Source organism: Vigna unguiculata, chromosome 7 (assembly GCF_037176805.1).
Source record: "Vigna unguiculata cultivar grain cowpea cultivar isolate G323 ecotype 2 chromosome 7, ASM3717680v1, whole genome shotgun sequence".
Taxonomy (NCBI): Eukaryota; Viridiplantae; Streptophyta; class Magnoliopsida; order Fabales; family Fabaceae; genus Vigna; species Vigna unguiculata.
In genome coordinates this window covers 8,032,010-8,044,677 of record NC_140798.1, presented here as the reverse complement: position 1 = coordinate 8,044,677, position 12,668 = coordinate 8,032,010, and the positions used below count along the sequence as shown (strand labels likewise).

At 31.7% G+C, this 12,668-nt stretch overlaps 1 protein-coding gene across 1 annotated transcript; it reads right to left on the bottom strand.

The window, feature by feature from the left end:
- Positions 1 to 3,526: 3,526 nt before the first annotated feature.
- On the bottom strand, positions 3,527 to 11,350 carry FK (Ergosterol biosynthesis ERG4/ERG24 family). The gene is made up of 13 exons (XM_028081488.2): positions 11,077 to 11,350; positions 10,859 to 10,976; positions 10,684 to 10,754; positions 10,486 to 10,542; positions 9,421 to 9,512; positions 9,272 to 9,319; positions 8,227 to 8,347; positions 8,092 to 8,138; positions 6,769 to 6,850; positions 4,863 to 4,939; positions 4,589 to 4,708; positions 3,986 to 4,060; positions 3,527 to 3,877 (listed from the first exon to the last, which is right to left on the bottom strand). The coding sequence occupies exons 1-13, from the start codon at positions 11,134 to 11,136 to the stop codon at positions 3,724 to 3,726; spliced, it is 1,122 nt and encodes a 373-aa protein (XP_027937289.1). The 5' UTR covers positions 11,137 to 11,350; the 3' UTR covers positions 3,527 to 3,723.
- Between the last annotated feature and the right edge of the window lie 1,318 nt (positions 11,351 to 12,668).

Below are 12,668 nucleotides of genomic sequence, written 5' to 3'. Positions count from 1 at the left end.
TGTATATACATATATACATATACATATACATATACATATATATATATATATATATATATATAACAATGGAGAAAGCCAAGGAAACTATAATGAATTCATTCAACAACAATGAAAGTAAATACAATGATGTATTTGCAATCATTGATAGTAGATGGACATGTCAATTTCATCACCTCTTGCGTGCAACTGGTCACTTCTTAAACCCAAAGTTTTATTATTCTAACTCAGACATGAAATATGATTTCGAGTTTATAAATGGATTGTATGCTTGCATCAAGGGGTTGGTGTCAAGTAAGGATGTGCAACAATTTTTTTTAACTGAGTTGCCTCTCTATTAGATTGCAAGTGGACTCTTTGGTGATGTTTTTGCCAAAGAATCAAGGAAGACCACAATCCTAAGTACGAGACTTAAACACTTTCTAAATTGCATTAAGATATAATGGTTACATTCTAAGTTACTTTCTTTGCTTTTGTAGCTCAATGGTGGAAGAGTTACAAGCATGCAACTCCCAACTTACAAAAGCTAGCAATCAAGATTTTAAGTTTGCATGTAGTTCATAAAGATGTGAGCGCACAAAAAACCAATAAAAAAAAGCAACCATCAAGTTGTGGTATTGTTATTGGATCTTCCCATGCTTCTAAGAAAGGTCCAGGTGCAACTCCAACACCAACCAAGAAGGGTAAAGAGAAGACTTAAATTGGGGTTCAAAATGAATTGCATGATAGCTTTGATTCTGAGTTTTAAAGATTACTTAACTTTGAGAAGAGTCTTTCAGAAGGGGAAGAGGAGGAAGAATATACCTCATTGGATGGTAATATTGAAGATAATTATGTTGGGATTGAAGAAGAATTTGATGATTAGAAACTTAATAGATCTATTTTATGATTTGTTTTTATTTTATGTTTCAAACTTCAAATTTGAAGTGTTTTGATATGATGTTATTATTATTTTAATTTTTAGACATAATATAATTACTTTTATATTAGAATTATATGTGGTGATATTATATTTCTTTTGACCGCAATGTTTTTACCGTAAATCATTATGGTTTCCATTATAACTTTTTAAAGGATTTTTGGATCACCAATATTTTACGTTATCCGATATTGATAACACTACATCGAAGTATCTTTTAAACAAAGAAATGTTTTTTTTTTCAATAAATCCATAAACTAAGCATGGTCAACTTTAGAAAAGTTGTCTACTTTGTACGACACTAAAATTTGGATAAATTAAGGAAATGCACATTGCTCAAGAAGAAGGTAAATACATCCAAAAATTGGGATGTAAAAAAGAAAATAACATTTATTATTGCATTAAGTGTATTAAATGCATTTATCGATGTCAAGCTCTTACAAAGGAATACATTAAAAAAACATTAAACTCCTGAATGACAAAAAACAATTTCACATTGACTACTTTCTTTGAATACTATATAAAGAAATTGAAGAATAATAAGAAAGAGAGAGACTACATTTTGTAATACCAAAACATAGCTAAAGTTTTCTAAGCTAACAAAAATCTTCAAAAGGAACACAATTTGTGTTCAATCCAACATCAATGTTATATACATCAACATATGATCAACATCTCTAGTGAGCAATCATGTGATCACTAATCACTTCATTGTAAACATCTTATCTTAACCAAGAATGTCTGTTTGGTAAAAAAACACTCAAATTGAAAAAAAAATGACATGTAAAAGGAATAGATGAACAGGTCAACAAAGAGTGATTGAGAGGCAAAAGAATACTCAAACTGAGTCAAAAATGACTTATAGAAAGAATATTTGAACAAGGTCTACAAGAAGTGGCTAAGATCTGAAATAATACTCGATTTGAACCAGGAGTATTTTGTTGAAAGAGTACTCAAAGAATTAGTCAAGAGTGACTATAAGCACAAAGAATACTCAAATTGTACTTCACAACACTAGTCTACTTAATGAAACTCACTCAATTGATCGAGAATATGACAGTCTACCGATTGGATGAATTAGTATAAAAATGATGTTTATTCTCTCCTTTATCTTTATACTTTGCATTTCATTTTATTTTTATTGCTCTAACATAAAAGGATAGTCATGACAAAATTTCATATAACTAAAACGATTTTAACAAGAAAATAAGTTTTGCATGATTATTTCATCAAATGCAACTACCATAGATTGAATATTTACTGTATAAAATTGTCGTTTAAATATTCCCTATAACACAATATTTGCAAAAAGTGTACAATAGATTTTAGAAACACAATTGAACTCTCCCTTGTGATAGAGGACTATCTCAAGATTCTATACAAGAAGAACTTGAATATGAACTTGAAGATCAACCTTTGGGTTTTCTTTTAGAAATTAGTTATGTTCTATGTTTTTGGCTTTAGGCTTTCTTTTATAAATTAGTTTATGTTTGTATGTTTTTGAGCTTGGGCCTTCTTGTAAGGTTTTCAGGTTTTCTTAAACTTATGTGCCTATATATAGAGGTATAAAAAACTAATGTAGACTTTTAGTCATATATTGAATTTTATTTCATTAAAGAGAGGATTCTCTTTGTTCTTGGCTTAGGGCCTTTGGTTCTTATCAAAGAATAACATCTTTATGACAAATCTTCACTTGACTTATCAATCTGCTAGATTGTGGCATCCTCCATCTATGTGTAGCATCCTCCATCTCTGTCTTATTCTGCGTTCTTCTCTGATTTATTCATGTCGTGCCTCTTGATGATTCAAATTTAGAAACAATTGTACTTTTTTCTGGATAGGATCGTATCACCTTGTATTTTCAATATTTTTACACATCCTTCGTTGGGTATTTCAATGTTTTTACACAACCTTCGTTGCTTGAAGTGAAACATTATATATCTTAATGAGAATTGGAAGTAATATTTAGAATATAATTTCCAGTGTTGTAAATCGTTTTAAATCAACAATAGTAGGTAGCATTGCTGACTTAAAATTCTAAAGGCTTTTGTTATTCCTTGCATGTCAAGGAAAGAAGATACTGTCATTTAAAAAAATTAGTCCCCTCCAAATGAAAGTTAGATCAAATTAATACATATGGAGCATACATTAGTTATGTCAAGAAAACATGTGAGGGAAATTTTAGGAATTCAAGTGCTGTGAGAACATAACGTGAAATTTACTAAAGCATATTGAACTTTTGTTCTCGACAAGGGTAACAACGAAAATGTCAGGATTTTTTTTGTGTATTCACATATTAACTTCATGCTCTTAGTTGTGGTCTTAGTTTCATACTTACCATTTTCAATGTTCATGGTAATTAGAAAATTGAAAAGGGATTTGGAGCATTAAGAGCTGGTAGTTGCATTTCAGCAGTTCTGGTGTGTCCCACTGTACAACCTGCAAAATCTTTATATCTTCAAGAAATCAATGATTTTGTTTCTTTTTTAAGCAAATTGTTTCTCATTATGAATCCAACAGTTTTTTAACATTCTACTAAGGAAGCAACTATTTTGACATGCGACTTCAACTTGATTCCAATAGGAATATCATTCCCAACATTACTGGTGATTATAAGATAAGCCAAGGATCTTGCACCATGCCATTCTCATTTCAAAACAAATAGAGAAATATCATATCAAAAAGAGATGGCCATAAAAAAGAAAGCCATGAGCATGATAATCCATACACAAACAAGAAAAGATCCAAGAACCAATTTACATCAAAGTGTTTAGTAGCATTGGCAAAATGAAGCCCTTATTATGCTCCTAATAAACATAAGGCAATATTCTCCATGGCACAAGTTTACGATACTCTGCCCATATCTCTTTATACTTCTCTGCACAACGAGTTTCATCCCTTCTCTCTCTCCAAATCAACAGAATAAGAAGATAAACTGGATAGAAGTATGGAATTGGTGAACTGCAAAAATGAGTTAAATACAAATGTTTGACATTAATTTCTTTTAGAAAAATAACAAATATCCATGATTTATGTCAACATAATAAAGCAACTAGTTAAGGAGATCACCTTATCCCACAAGGTAAGCTAAAGGAGAGAGCAAGCAGCAAATCCCCTAGGTAATTACAGTGCCTAGCAACACCCCTTCAACATAATAAGAACAATAAAAATAAGAAAGATTCATGACTTCAATAAGAAAAAGAATAAGGATATGAACTTTGCTATAGCCAGCTCTAGGATGACAAATGATTAAAGACAGCACCAAATATAAATTCTTGCAAAAAGAAGTTTGTCACAAATTATGAGCTATATGAAGGGTTCAAAAAATAAGCCAGGCATGCATATGAATCCCATAAAAATATGACAATCATCTTTTCTTTTTACCTCATAACATCAGAAGTAGTTAGAGAACAAGAAAAAGGGATATCAAACAGTATTTAGGATTAGTTTTCCTGTTTCTGAGTTTCCATATTTCTTTATATTTCATGATGTTTCCTTAGTTCACTATTAAGAGTCTAGTCACTAGTGTTTGTATGAACAAGGCCAGTGCTTATCTATTATTGCATCACATTGTAAAACTTCATACTGAATATCAGTTTCAGAGTGTTACACTATATTCTCCTTTACCCCTATATCTAAAACCCTGTAATTTCAACATAAATGAAAGCTTACCAATAACCAGACGCTAGTAGCTTGCCTCCAACAACTTTTGGAGGCTTACCCCAAATAGGAGCCTTTGGATTCTTTTTGAACACGTGTTTTTGCTTGTTTGCTCCTCGAAATACCATATATCTGCACGGTTATATTACACAAATTACAGTTTATAAGGTTTACTGATAGAAATGTATGAGTTTATTAGATCAGTTTCAGTCTTCATAAAATTTTCTTTTATGTCACTTCAGGAGTATATGCATTACAGAAGTCACTTTTACATGTTACAAGTTACCCGATCAAGAAGACAAAGCAATTAGCTACCACGGCAGCGGTTGTTAACTCCACACTGTTCTTCAATAGCCACCACCCCTAATAGCAATTGCAGATTGTCAATACATGCAAGATTTTAATGCAATAGATATAATATGGAGCTAAATAAATCAGTAGCAAGTTTCATTTCCAACACAGATGAACTATGTTTGAAGCGTGCTTTATACCTTTGTTGGTTACTATCAAGTCTTGACCATAGCTCACACGTACACACGCACAAAAGAAAATAAACAAAATGGATTCAGCATATGAGAAATTTCTCTTATTTAAATATGAAAAACATGCATTAACAAGAGAGGAAGAGAGTCTCTTGGAAAATGATTTGGAAAGTCCCCTCATTTATAGAAATCTAAAATGTCAGACAGAAACCAGAGCAAACAAAAAGGAAGACATAAATAACACACATTTCATATTTAACAATTGTAATGGTACTTATGCACACATTGAAGAAATTATAAGTCAGGGGCTGCTATCTGAAAAAGCAGCATTATTCTAAGAGGAATGCAAATTCAAATTCTTCATTGGCCCGTTTTCTAGGCCTTTAGGCATTGTTTTCCAACTAGTTTTCTTTTAGTTCAGTAGGTTATCTTCTTCAACTGATTCTATCACGGATGAGTAATACACCAAGTATTTAGTTACTGAATTAACTGTATATGATTGATGTTCTTGTGCTTCCTTTTGTACAGAAAAAGAGGAAAGAAAAGAAACATGATTTAAAGCATTTGAAAGCACTGCACTTTATATGCATGTGCAAATATCCAGGCGGCATATAATCGATACCATTTTTTGAATAATTGACTTAGTATTCAGAATCATAATAAGTCAAAAAGACTATGATCAAATCAACCTACCAAAATCCTCACAATTACCTAAGCAAATATTCCTACTAGGGAAACAAATTTAAAATACAGAGTGTACCACAGCTAATAAAACTACTATACTAATTATTCAAGTTCTAAATAGATGATGTGATCATGATTCATTATTACTTGTACACAATAAATTACTAGTATATTGATTGTCACAATTCACCCAAATAGAACATGTGTCATAGTTCAAATTGGCAAGACAAAAGTGTGCTCAGGAAATCAACAGAACAAATAATAATCGTTGACTCCATCTCACCAATTTCTTTTACATGTCGACAAACATCATTACATGCATTGGCAAGTTTCGGCATATATACTTTATACCAAAAGATTTATTCACAAAAGGCTGGTATACCATAGAACTTGAGAAAGTGGCCAGAGTAGAAAATGACTTATATCACACATAAATACAATAAACAGAGAAAAAAAAAATCAGATAATGGATGAAAAGCCCAGCACAATTGTCAAAAAGGACACTACGGAACCTCCTTCCATGCCCAAGCAAAAGATCAGAAGGCCATTTGGATGGAAAATTTGTTCAATTAGGCTTTTTTTATTTTATTTTAAAGATTGCTCTTGTTTGTGTTTTATGGATCATACTTGTGTATGTTGCAGATCCTCCAACCGTTGGGTTTCAGAAGGACCCTCAGCTGGTAATAAAGGACAAGAATAAGATCTGTCAGAATTTTCTGTCCTTTAGACTTAGCCTAACCTAATACAGACCTGATTTACATACGTAGTAGTGACTGACCATCCACCAAAATCACTTTCAAGTTAATCCACAATCAAGATGACAAACAGAATGGAGTATTCAATGTCAACACAAGAACTCCTCAAACACCTTTGAGAGGTGAAACTAAGTTCATGAATGGAAAAGTTCAGTTTACAACTGTATGTATGACTATGAACAAAAAAGGTAACGTTTCCCCTGCTTACACAAACAAATTGGAAGTTCGAACTCTTCTATTTCTCATCCAAATTCACAAGTATGGCAAATACCTGTATGCTGAAAGTGAAAGGTATCCACACTAAATCTCCAAAGACCAACATGAAGCCCAATCTCTCAGCAATTATGTCCCAGCTGCAGAAGACAAAACAATAATAAGGTTAGAAAGGGGAATTGGATCATATGTGATTGATCAAATGGATATCCTGATCACAGTTTACTGTAAAATTCAGGAGAAATGTTGTTCAGTTAAATCTTTGTAGATTTTTAGATGAAAAATTATGTATATATACTGTGTTGAACCTAGATCCTGGGTTTTGATAAATTGTTCTACCCACATATTTGGTTTATTCGAGTAGACTTTTCAGTAAAAATTTTAACTAAGCTTATGCCAAAACTAATTTATAAAAGTTCTCTTATATTAGCTTCTCTACAAGATGATTTTTAACTCATGCACAAGTTAATTTTAGTGTATAAATTTTTTTCATTTTCCCTTCTTATTTTGTTCTTCCGATAATGCTTATGAAGAAGCTAACCCAAATAGGCCCATTGTATTTTGGACATTGTACTTATAAGTTATACTCGTTCCTCCACAACCTGGTTTTTACAATCTAATGTTTTGAAGCGAATTTTAAAAATCATGTTTCACCCTATCAAGAACTGCAGATAATACAACTACTCATCCACCTAATGCAGCTATGGCATATAATTCAATTATGTCAATTTATTATCTTAGGAATTCTACAATGGGTAGTAGTACTAGTACTTCATATTTCTTTCCTTGATGCAGAAAGTTAAAGTGATTCATGCATTGTGACTACAAACTTTATCATAGCAAAAGTACTGAGGCTTTTACAGCAAAATAAATTAGCATCAGTGTCACAAACACCCCATCCCCTTCCCTCTCCTCTAAAAATATTGTAAATGGATTTAGGACTTAGAGGTGTGATGGTTATGGTTTGACTTTGAACCTCTACTAGGCCATGCATGCTTCTCCATCCAGGTGCTTGCACTTCCAATGTCACCATGCCCCATTCAAAAATATTAAAAAAAGAAAAGAACACAAAAACCTACCACTTTCAAGCCTGTTTTCGATGGCCAACTTGTTGATGTTCTTGTTCATTTGAAAAGTATATTATAAATTAATTTAAACATATTTAAATTGCATAAAAAATGTGAAATTTTATAAGCAAAATATGGATCAATGCGAAGGTAGATTTTATTAAAAATTCATCATATGAAAGTTTCTCATTGGTGTAAGAATTTTAATTGGCAATAAAGTGAATGAGTATCAACATCTTAAAACTTAGCATAACAGGTAACCCATGATGAAATTTATAGAACCCAAGTCTTCTAGTGGAACATATGTAACTCACGTGGATGTCATGTATTCTTCATGTACAAAATAGTCCAGGATGTATAGCTGGAATAGAAATGCAGAAATTCACATGTCAAGCACAGAATATAGCACATTTTAATTTTGCAACAGACATGAAAGTTTTTGAGATTACTGCACAGAATAGCTGGTAGAGAATCATTGACTGGCTCAAAGTACCATCTTGAATGCTCTTCATAAGAATAGATAAATTGATAAGTAGCCACCCCATCATTCCAGCTCTAACAAAGAAAAATCTGCAATTTGATAATCCATTAAATCCATAACAAAATGCCAGATTGATTTCAGTTATCATTCACACCTCGTTAAATATGCTGATGATGTAATCTTATATGCAAAAATCAGTGGACATGCATGTGAAATATATGTACAAATGATGTGAAAATAAAAATCTAAGGAATATGCAGAAGGGCATTTAAAAACCTAAGAAAATAAGGATAAGGATACTATCCCAAATTTAGCCAAATGATGAAATATAGAACAAACATTGAAAGATAAAAAATTTAAAATTTGGCCATGAGAGTAGGATGTGCAGAAGGGCACAAATAACTTCAAGAATTATTATTCATGTCTTAAGACCGATTTGAAAACCGTTTGTTATTCTATTTATGGTTACATCGATATCTCCTTTTTTGTAGGTTAAAATTACAACACAATACAAGCATCTCTTATCCATGTTTGCTCTATCATATGATTACTAGTACAGTGTCCAGTATAAAAATTCCAATTTTTATTCTTTAAAACACACATTTATGCTTTCTACTTTTTTTAAGACCTAGTCTGTTTGGCCAGTGTTAAAAAAATAGGATGTCAAAACATGACATGTAGGTTGTCAATAAACCTTGCAGGGAAAACTGAGTCAAGTTTCTCAAAGAAAAGAATAGAACAATCTACAGATCATATAAAAACCAGAGTTTGATATTCAGAATAATCATGATGGTATTCTAGATGAGATACAAATTTCATTGGTAGGTTGGGGCAAGATGTATCATTCATAGTAAGATCATAAATCAGAATTGAACCAGTCAAGTTAAATGAGAAAAAGAAAATACATCTTTCACTGGCAGAGATGGGGAATAAAAATATATTTTTAACATGGCTTAAATTGAAAACAGTCAAGTGAAATGAGAACAAGCAGGAAATTTGGGAAAATCACATACTTGAGGTCAATACCCATGAAGTGAGGATTTAGTTGTATTCCAAACCACCTATTTAAATAAAAAGAAAGCAAAATATCAATTTAGAATATATGGCCCCACTTCTCAATTAAATTAGCCATTAGCTAAAGTAATTTCAATTTAGAATATACCAATCATGTATCAGGTTCCCACTGATATGAGGTTTTAGAGATGAACCTTTACTTTGTGACTCGCAACCAGAAAAATACAGTACCAGGGTCACCTGCCATTTTTACTCAAAAGATCAACAAAACTGACAACCAAAAGGGTATAAAATTATCATGCCATGCTGAATAGTAAGAACATCATAAATGATGATTGAAATAAACCATCCTATGTCAAATTTGTAAGGGGATAACCAAAATGTAGGTAGAAGTGATTGAACACTAACTGCAGGAAGAAGGTATTGATGTCCACATAGTGGTCATATAATTTCTTTTCATCAGTTAAGTTTAAAAATGGATCAAATGGAATAGTTCAATTAAACAGGTTAAGGAATGTCAAAGAAAACTGCATACAAACCATTTGAAAAGACCACGCTCTAACCAGTTTTACTAATAGAGCCCAATGGAGTAAGTGGCCATCTCATCCAATAGGATAAGACTATATTGTTGATTGATTTTAAAATGTAATATGTTCATAATTTCATTTCTAGTATATCTGTAGGATGGATTTGAAAACTAATATATTTATACCAAATTGGTATTTACAAATGAGCCCCATTATTGGTGAAGCAATGGCCTCGACAACAAGATCAGTGCATGCAACCTATTGAAGAAAAGTAGAAAACCTTAAATACGAAAAACAAACAAATTAATGTTCAACATATACTAGTTTAGCAGCAAAACGTAACATTCAAATCAGCCGTAACTTGTGAACAAATTGCTAATCTCGGGAAGAGACACTAATCCAAGAATACATGTCACTTAGAGTATTTAAATAGACAAAGATGACAAATAATAAATTACACAAAACTACAGGCAAGTTCGGTTTTAGAAGGTGTTTTTGGGTGTAATCTAATCAAAATTAGAGTTTCAACTCGATAATACAAGTAATAAAAGTTCGCATCAAATACGAAATTTCAATTCTGATCAGATAACAATACCAAAAACACTTATAGAGCATGTAAGTTTAGTCCAATAAATGATCAGATGCCAAACTTTGGCACTCGAAATATCAACTCTAAGCTTACATACAAGAAAACTAAAGAGAAACGTTGTGGACAGCAACTCAAGTCCTCTGTCTGATATGGCCTGCAATAATTACCACAAAAGCACATTAAACATCTTAACCTCAATCTTCACGAAAGAAGCTGAACAATCTAATCCATCTTCCATTTCATGAGTTCACTATAATAAAACTAGAAAAAACAGAAAAACTCAGGGAACACATACAGTGGGAGACACAAAACCCATATTGGCACCGATCCCAAGAAGCGCAACCAACAGAAGAAGCGAGAGCAGACCTGAGAAAATGTAAACATAGTTAAAAATCCCCCAACACACTTTTTCTTATGTATATATAAAAGAACGACCACATTGTCGTTAACATGCATATATTATAACTGACCATTGCATCGATAGTGAAGACGAGTTGCATCAGGTAGAGCAACCCCAGGAACAACTTTCCCAGGGAGAACGGATCCAGCAATGGCCAAGTAAGTGAAGAACCCCGAAAGCAAAGGAACCTGACCCAGTTTATGAAAGAGGGAAAAGATTGTAAATTGATCATTATTTTCGTATAATCGGTGAATTAGCAGAGATTGGGGTTGAGTGTTGAGGACTAACGGAGTTCCAAGATGGCATGAGAGCGTGTAGGAGAAAACCCAGATCCACGTGCGACTCCATCACTTCCGAGTGAGTTCAAAATTGAGACTTTTCAATAAAAGTTTGAGGTTTTAGATTGTGCTATGTTGCTACTTTAAAACACTCTCAGCCGCAGATGAAAAATGACAGAACATTGCGATCTACACACTACTCCTGAGTCCAACCATTATCTGTTTAAGATTAAAAATTTCGTTTTTCCTTGGCTTCTTTAATCTACTGCAATTTTTTTTTTATATTTTTGGTAACAAAAATCTTCATGTAGATTTTTCAAGCGGGATTTATATGGGTGCACTACCCTAGAGTGTTGTATTACAGATGCATTGAATGGAATATTCTATGACATGGATCCTTGTTCAATTTTCTCATGATATGTTGTAGTGGAAATCTTGGGTTTATCCTTCTTTTTCTTAAAAACTAAACAGATGAAATGATATTAAAATTTGTGTATACTTACAAAGAGAGAGATAATCACGAAAATTTCATATAATATGATAATGTGAAACTTCAGTATGAAAAATCTTTTTCATTCTCCTGTGATAAGTGCGATTATTTGTTTGTGTTTTCTGGTGTTTATTACTACAATTTGTTTTTTTTTTTCAGTGACCTAATTTTTGTAATCAGTATAATAACATTACAATATCTGTAACAATCCTATAGAAAATGTCTAATCTTTATTGTAGTAGCAGCTTGTGGTAAAAAAAAAAAATTGTTCCTTTGTGGGTTAAGTTTCTTTGAGGTTAAATATGTTTTTGTCCCTCCATCTTCAGTAAATTTTGGAATTAGTTTATTTAAAAATTTTGAATTAATTTAGTCTTTTATCTCTCGAAATACATGTATTTAGTCTTTTAAATCAAATTTTGTTAGGTTTATTTGATGTTTCATAAGCATTTCAGGATTGTATTTGAGTTATTTATATTGTTTGACACATTTTTACTTCAATGTTAAGTCAAATACTATTATGAAAGACATTTGAAATATCAAATAAACTTAATAAGATTTGATCAGAAAAACTACATCTCATGTATTTCAGAAGATGAAAGACTAACTTGGTTCAAGATTTCCAAATGAATTAATTCCAAAATTCATTGAGAGTTAAGGGACAAAAACATATTTAACCCATTTCTTTGAAGTACTTGTTTATGTATTGTTTGTGATTTTTTTTACACAAATAACACTATCACAATTTTTTTTCTCTCTCAAAATACTTGATTATATTATACTAGCTACTTAATGCGTTTTAATTATTTATAAAAAGTATTTTAAGTATAATTAAACGTTTCAATAATTGCTTCTTTTGGCATAAATATCCTTTAAGTTTTTTAGGTAACTTTTAATCAAATTAAACAAACATTCATAAATACAAGGAATATAATTTTCGAATTGTAAATTCCTACGCCGCACGAGACAAACTGAAAATGACTTATTCAGCCGAATGTGATGTGGAATTTACAAACTGAAATACATCCACAAGATTAATGTTGATAAAGTTCTTTGGTTATCAATTTGTTTATTTAGGTAATTATTATTCTTTTTAAGATTATGATATCAATGGT

Bases quoted from the DNA above. Each gene is read 5' to 3' on its own strand.
- FK (XM_028081488.2), bottom strand. From the start codon at position 11,136: ATGGAGTCGCACGTGGATCTGGGTTTTCTCCTACACGCTCTCATGCCA. The intron at 10,755-10,858 runs GTCAGTTATAAT...ACATTTTCTCAG, and splicing joins TCTTCACTATCGATGCAATG to GTCTGCTCTCGCTTCTTCTG. The intron at 4,061-4,588 runs GTAAGCTTTCAT...ATTATGTTGAAG, and splicing joins CTACTAGCGTCTGGTTATTG to GGGTGTTGCTAGGCACTGTA.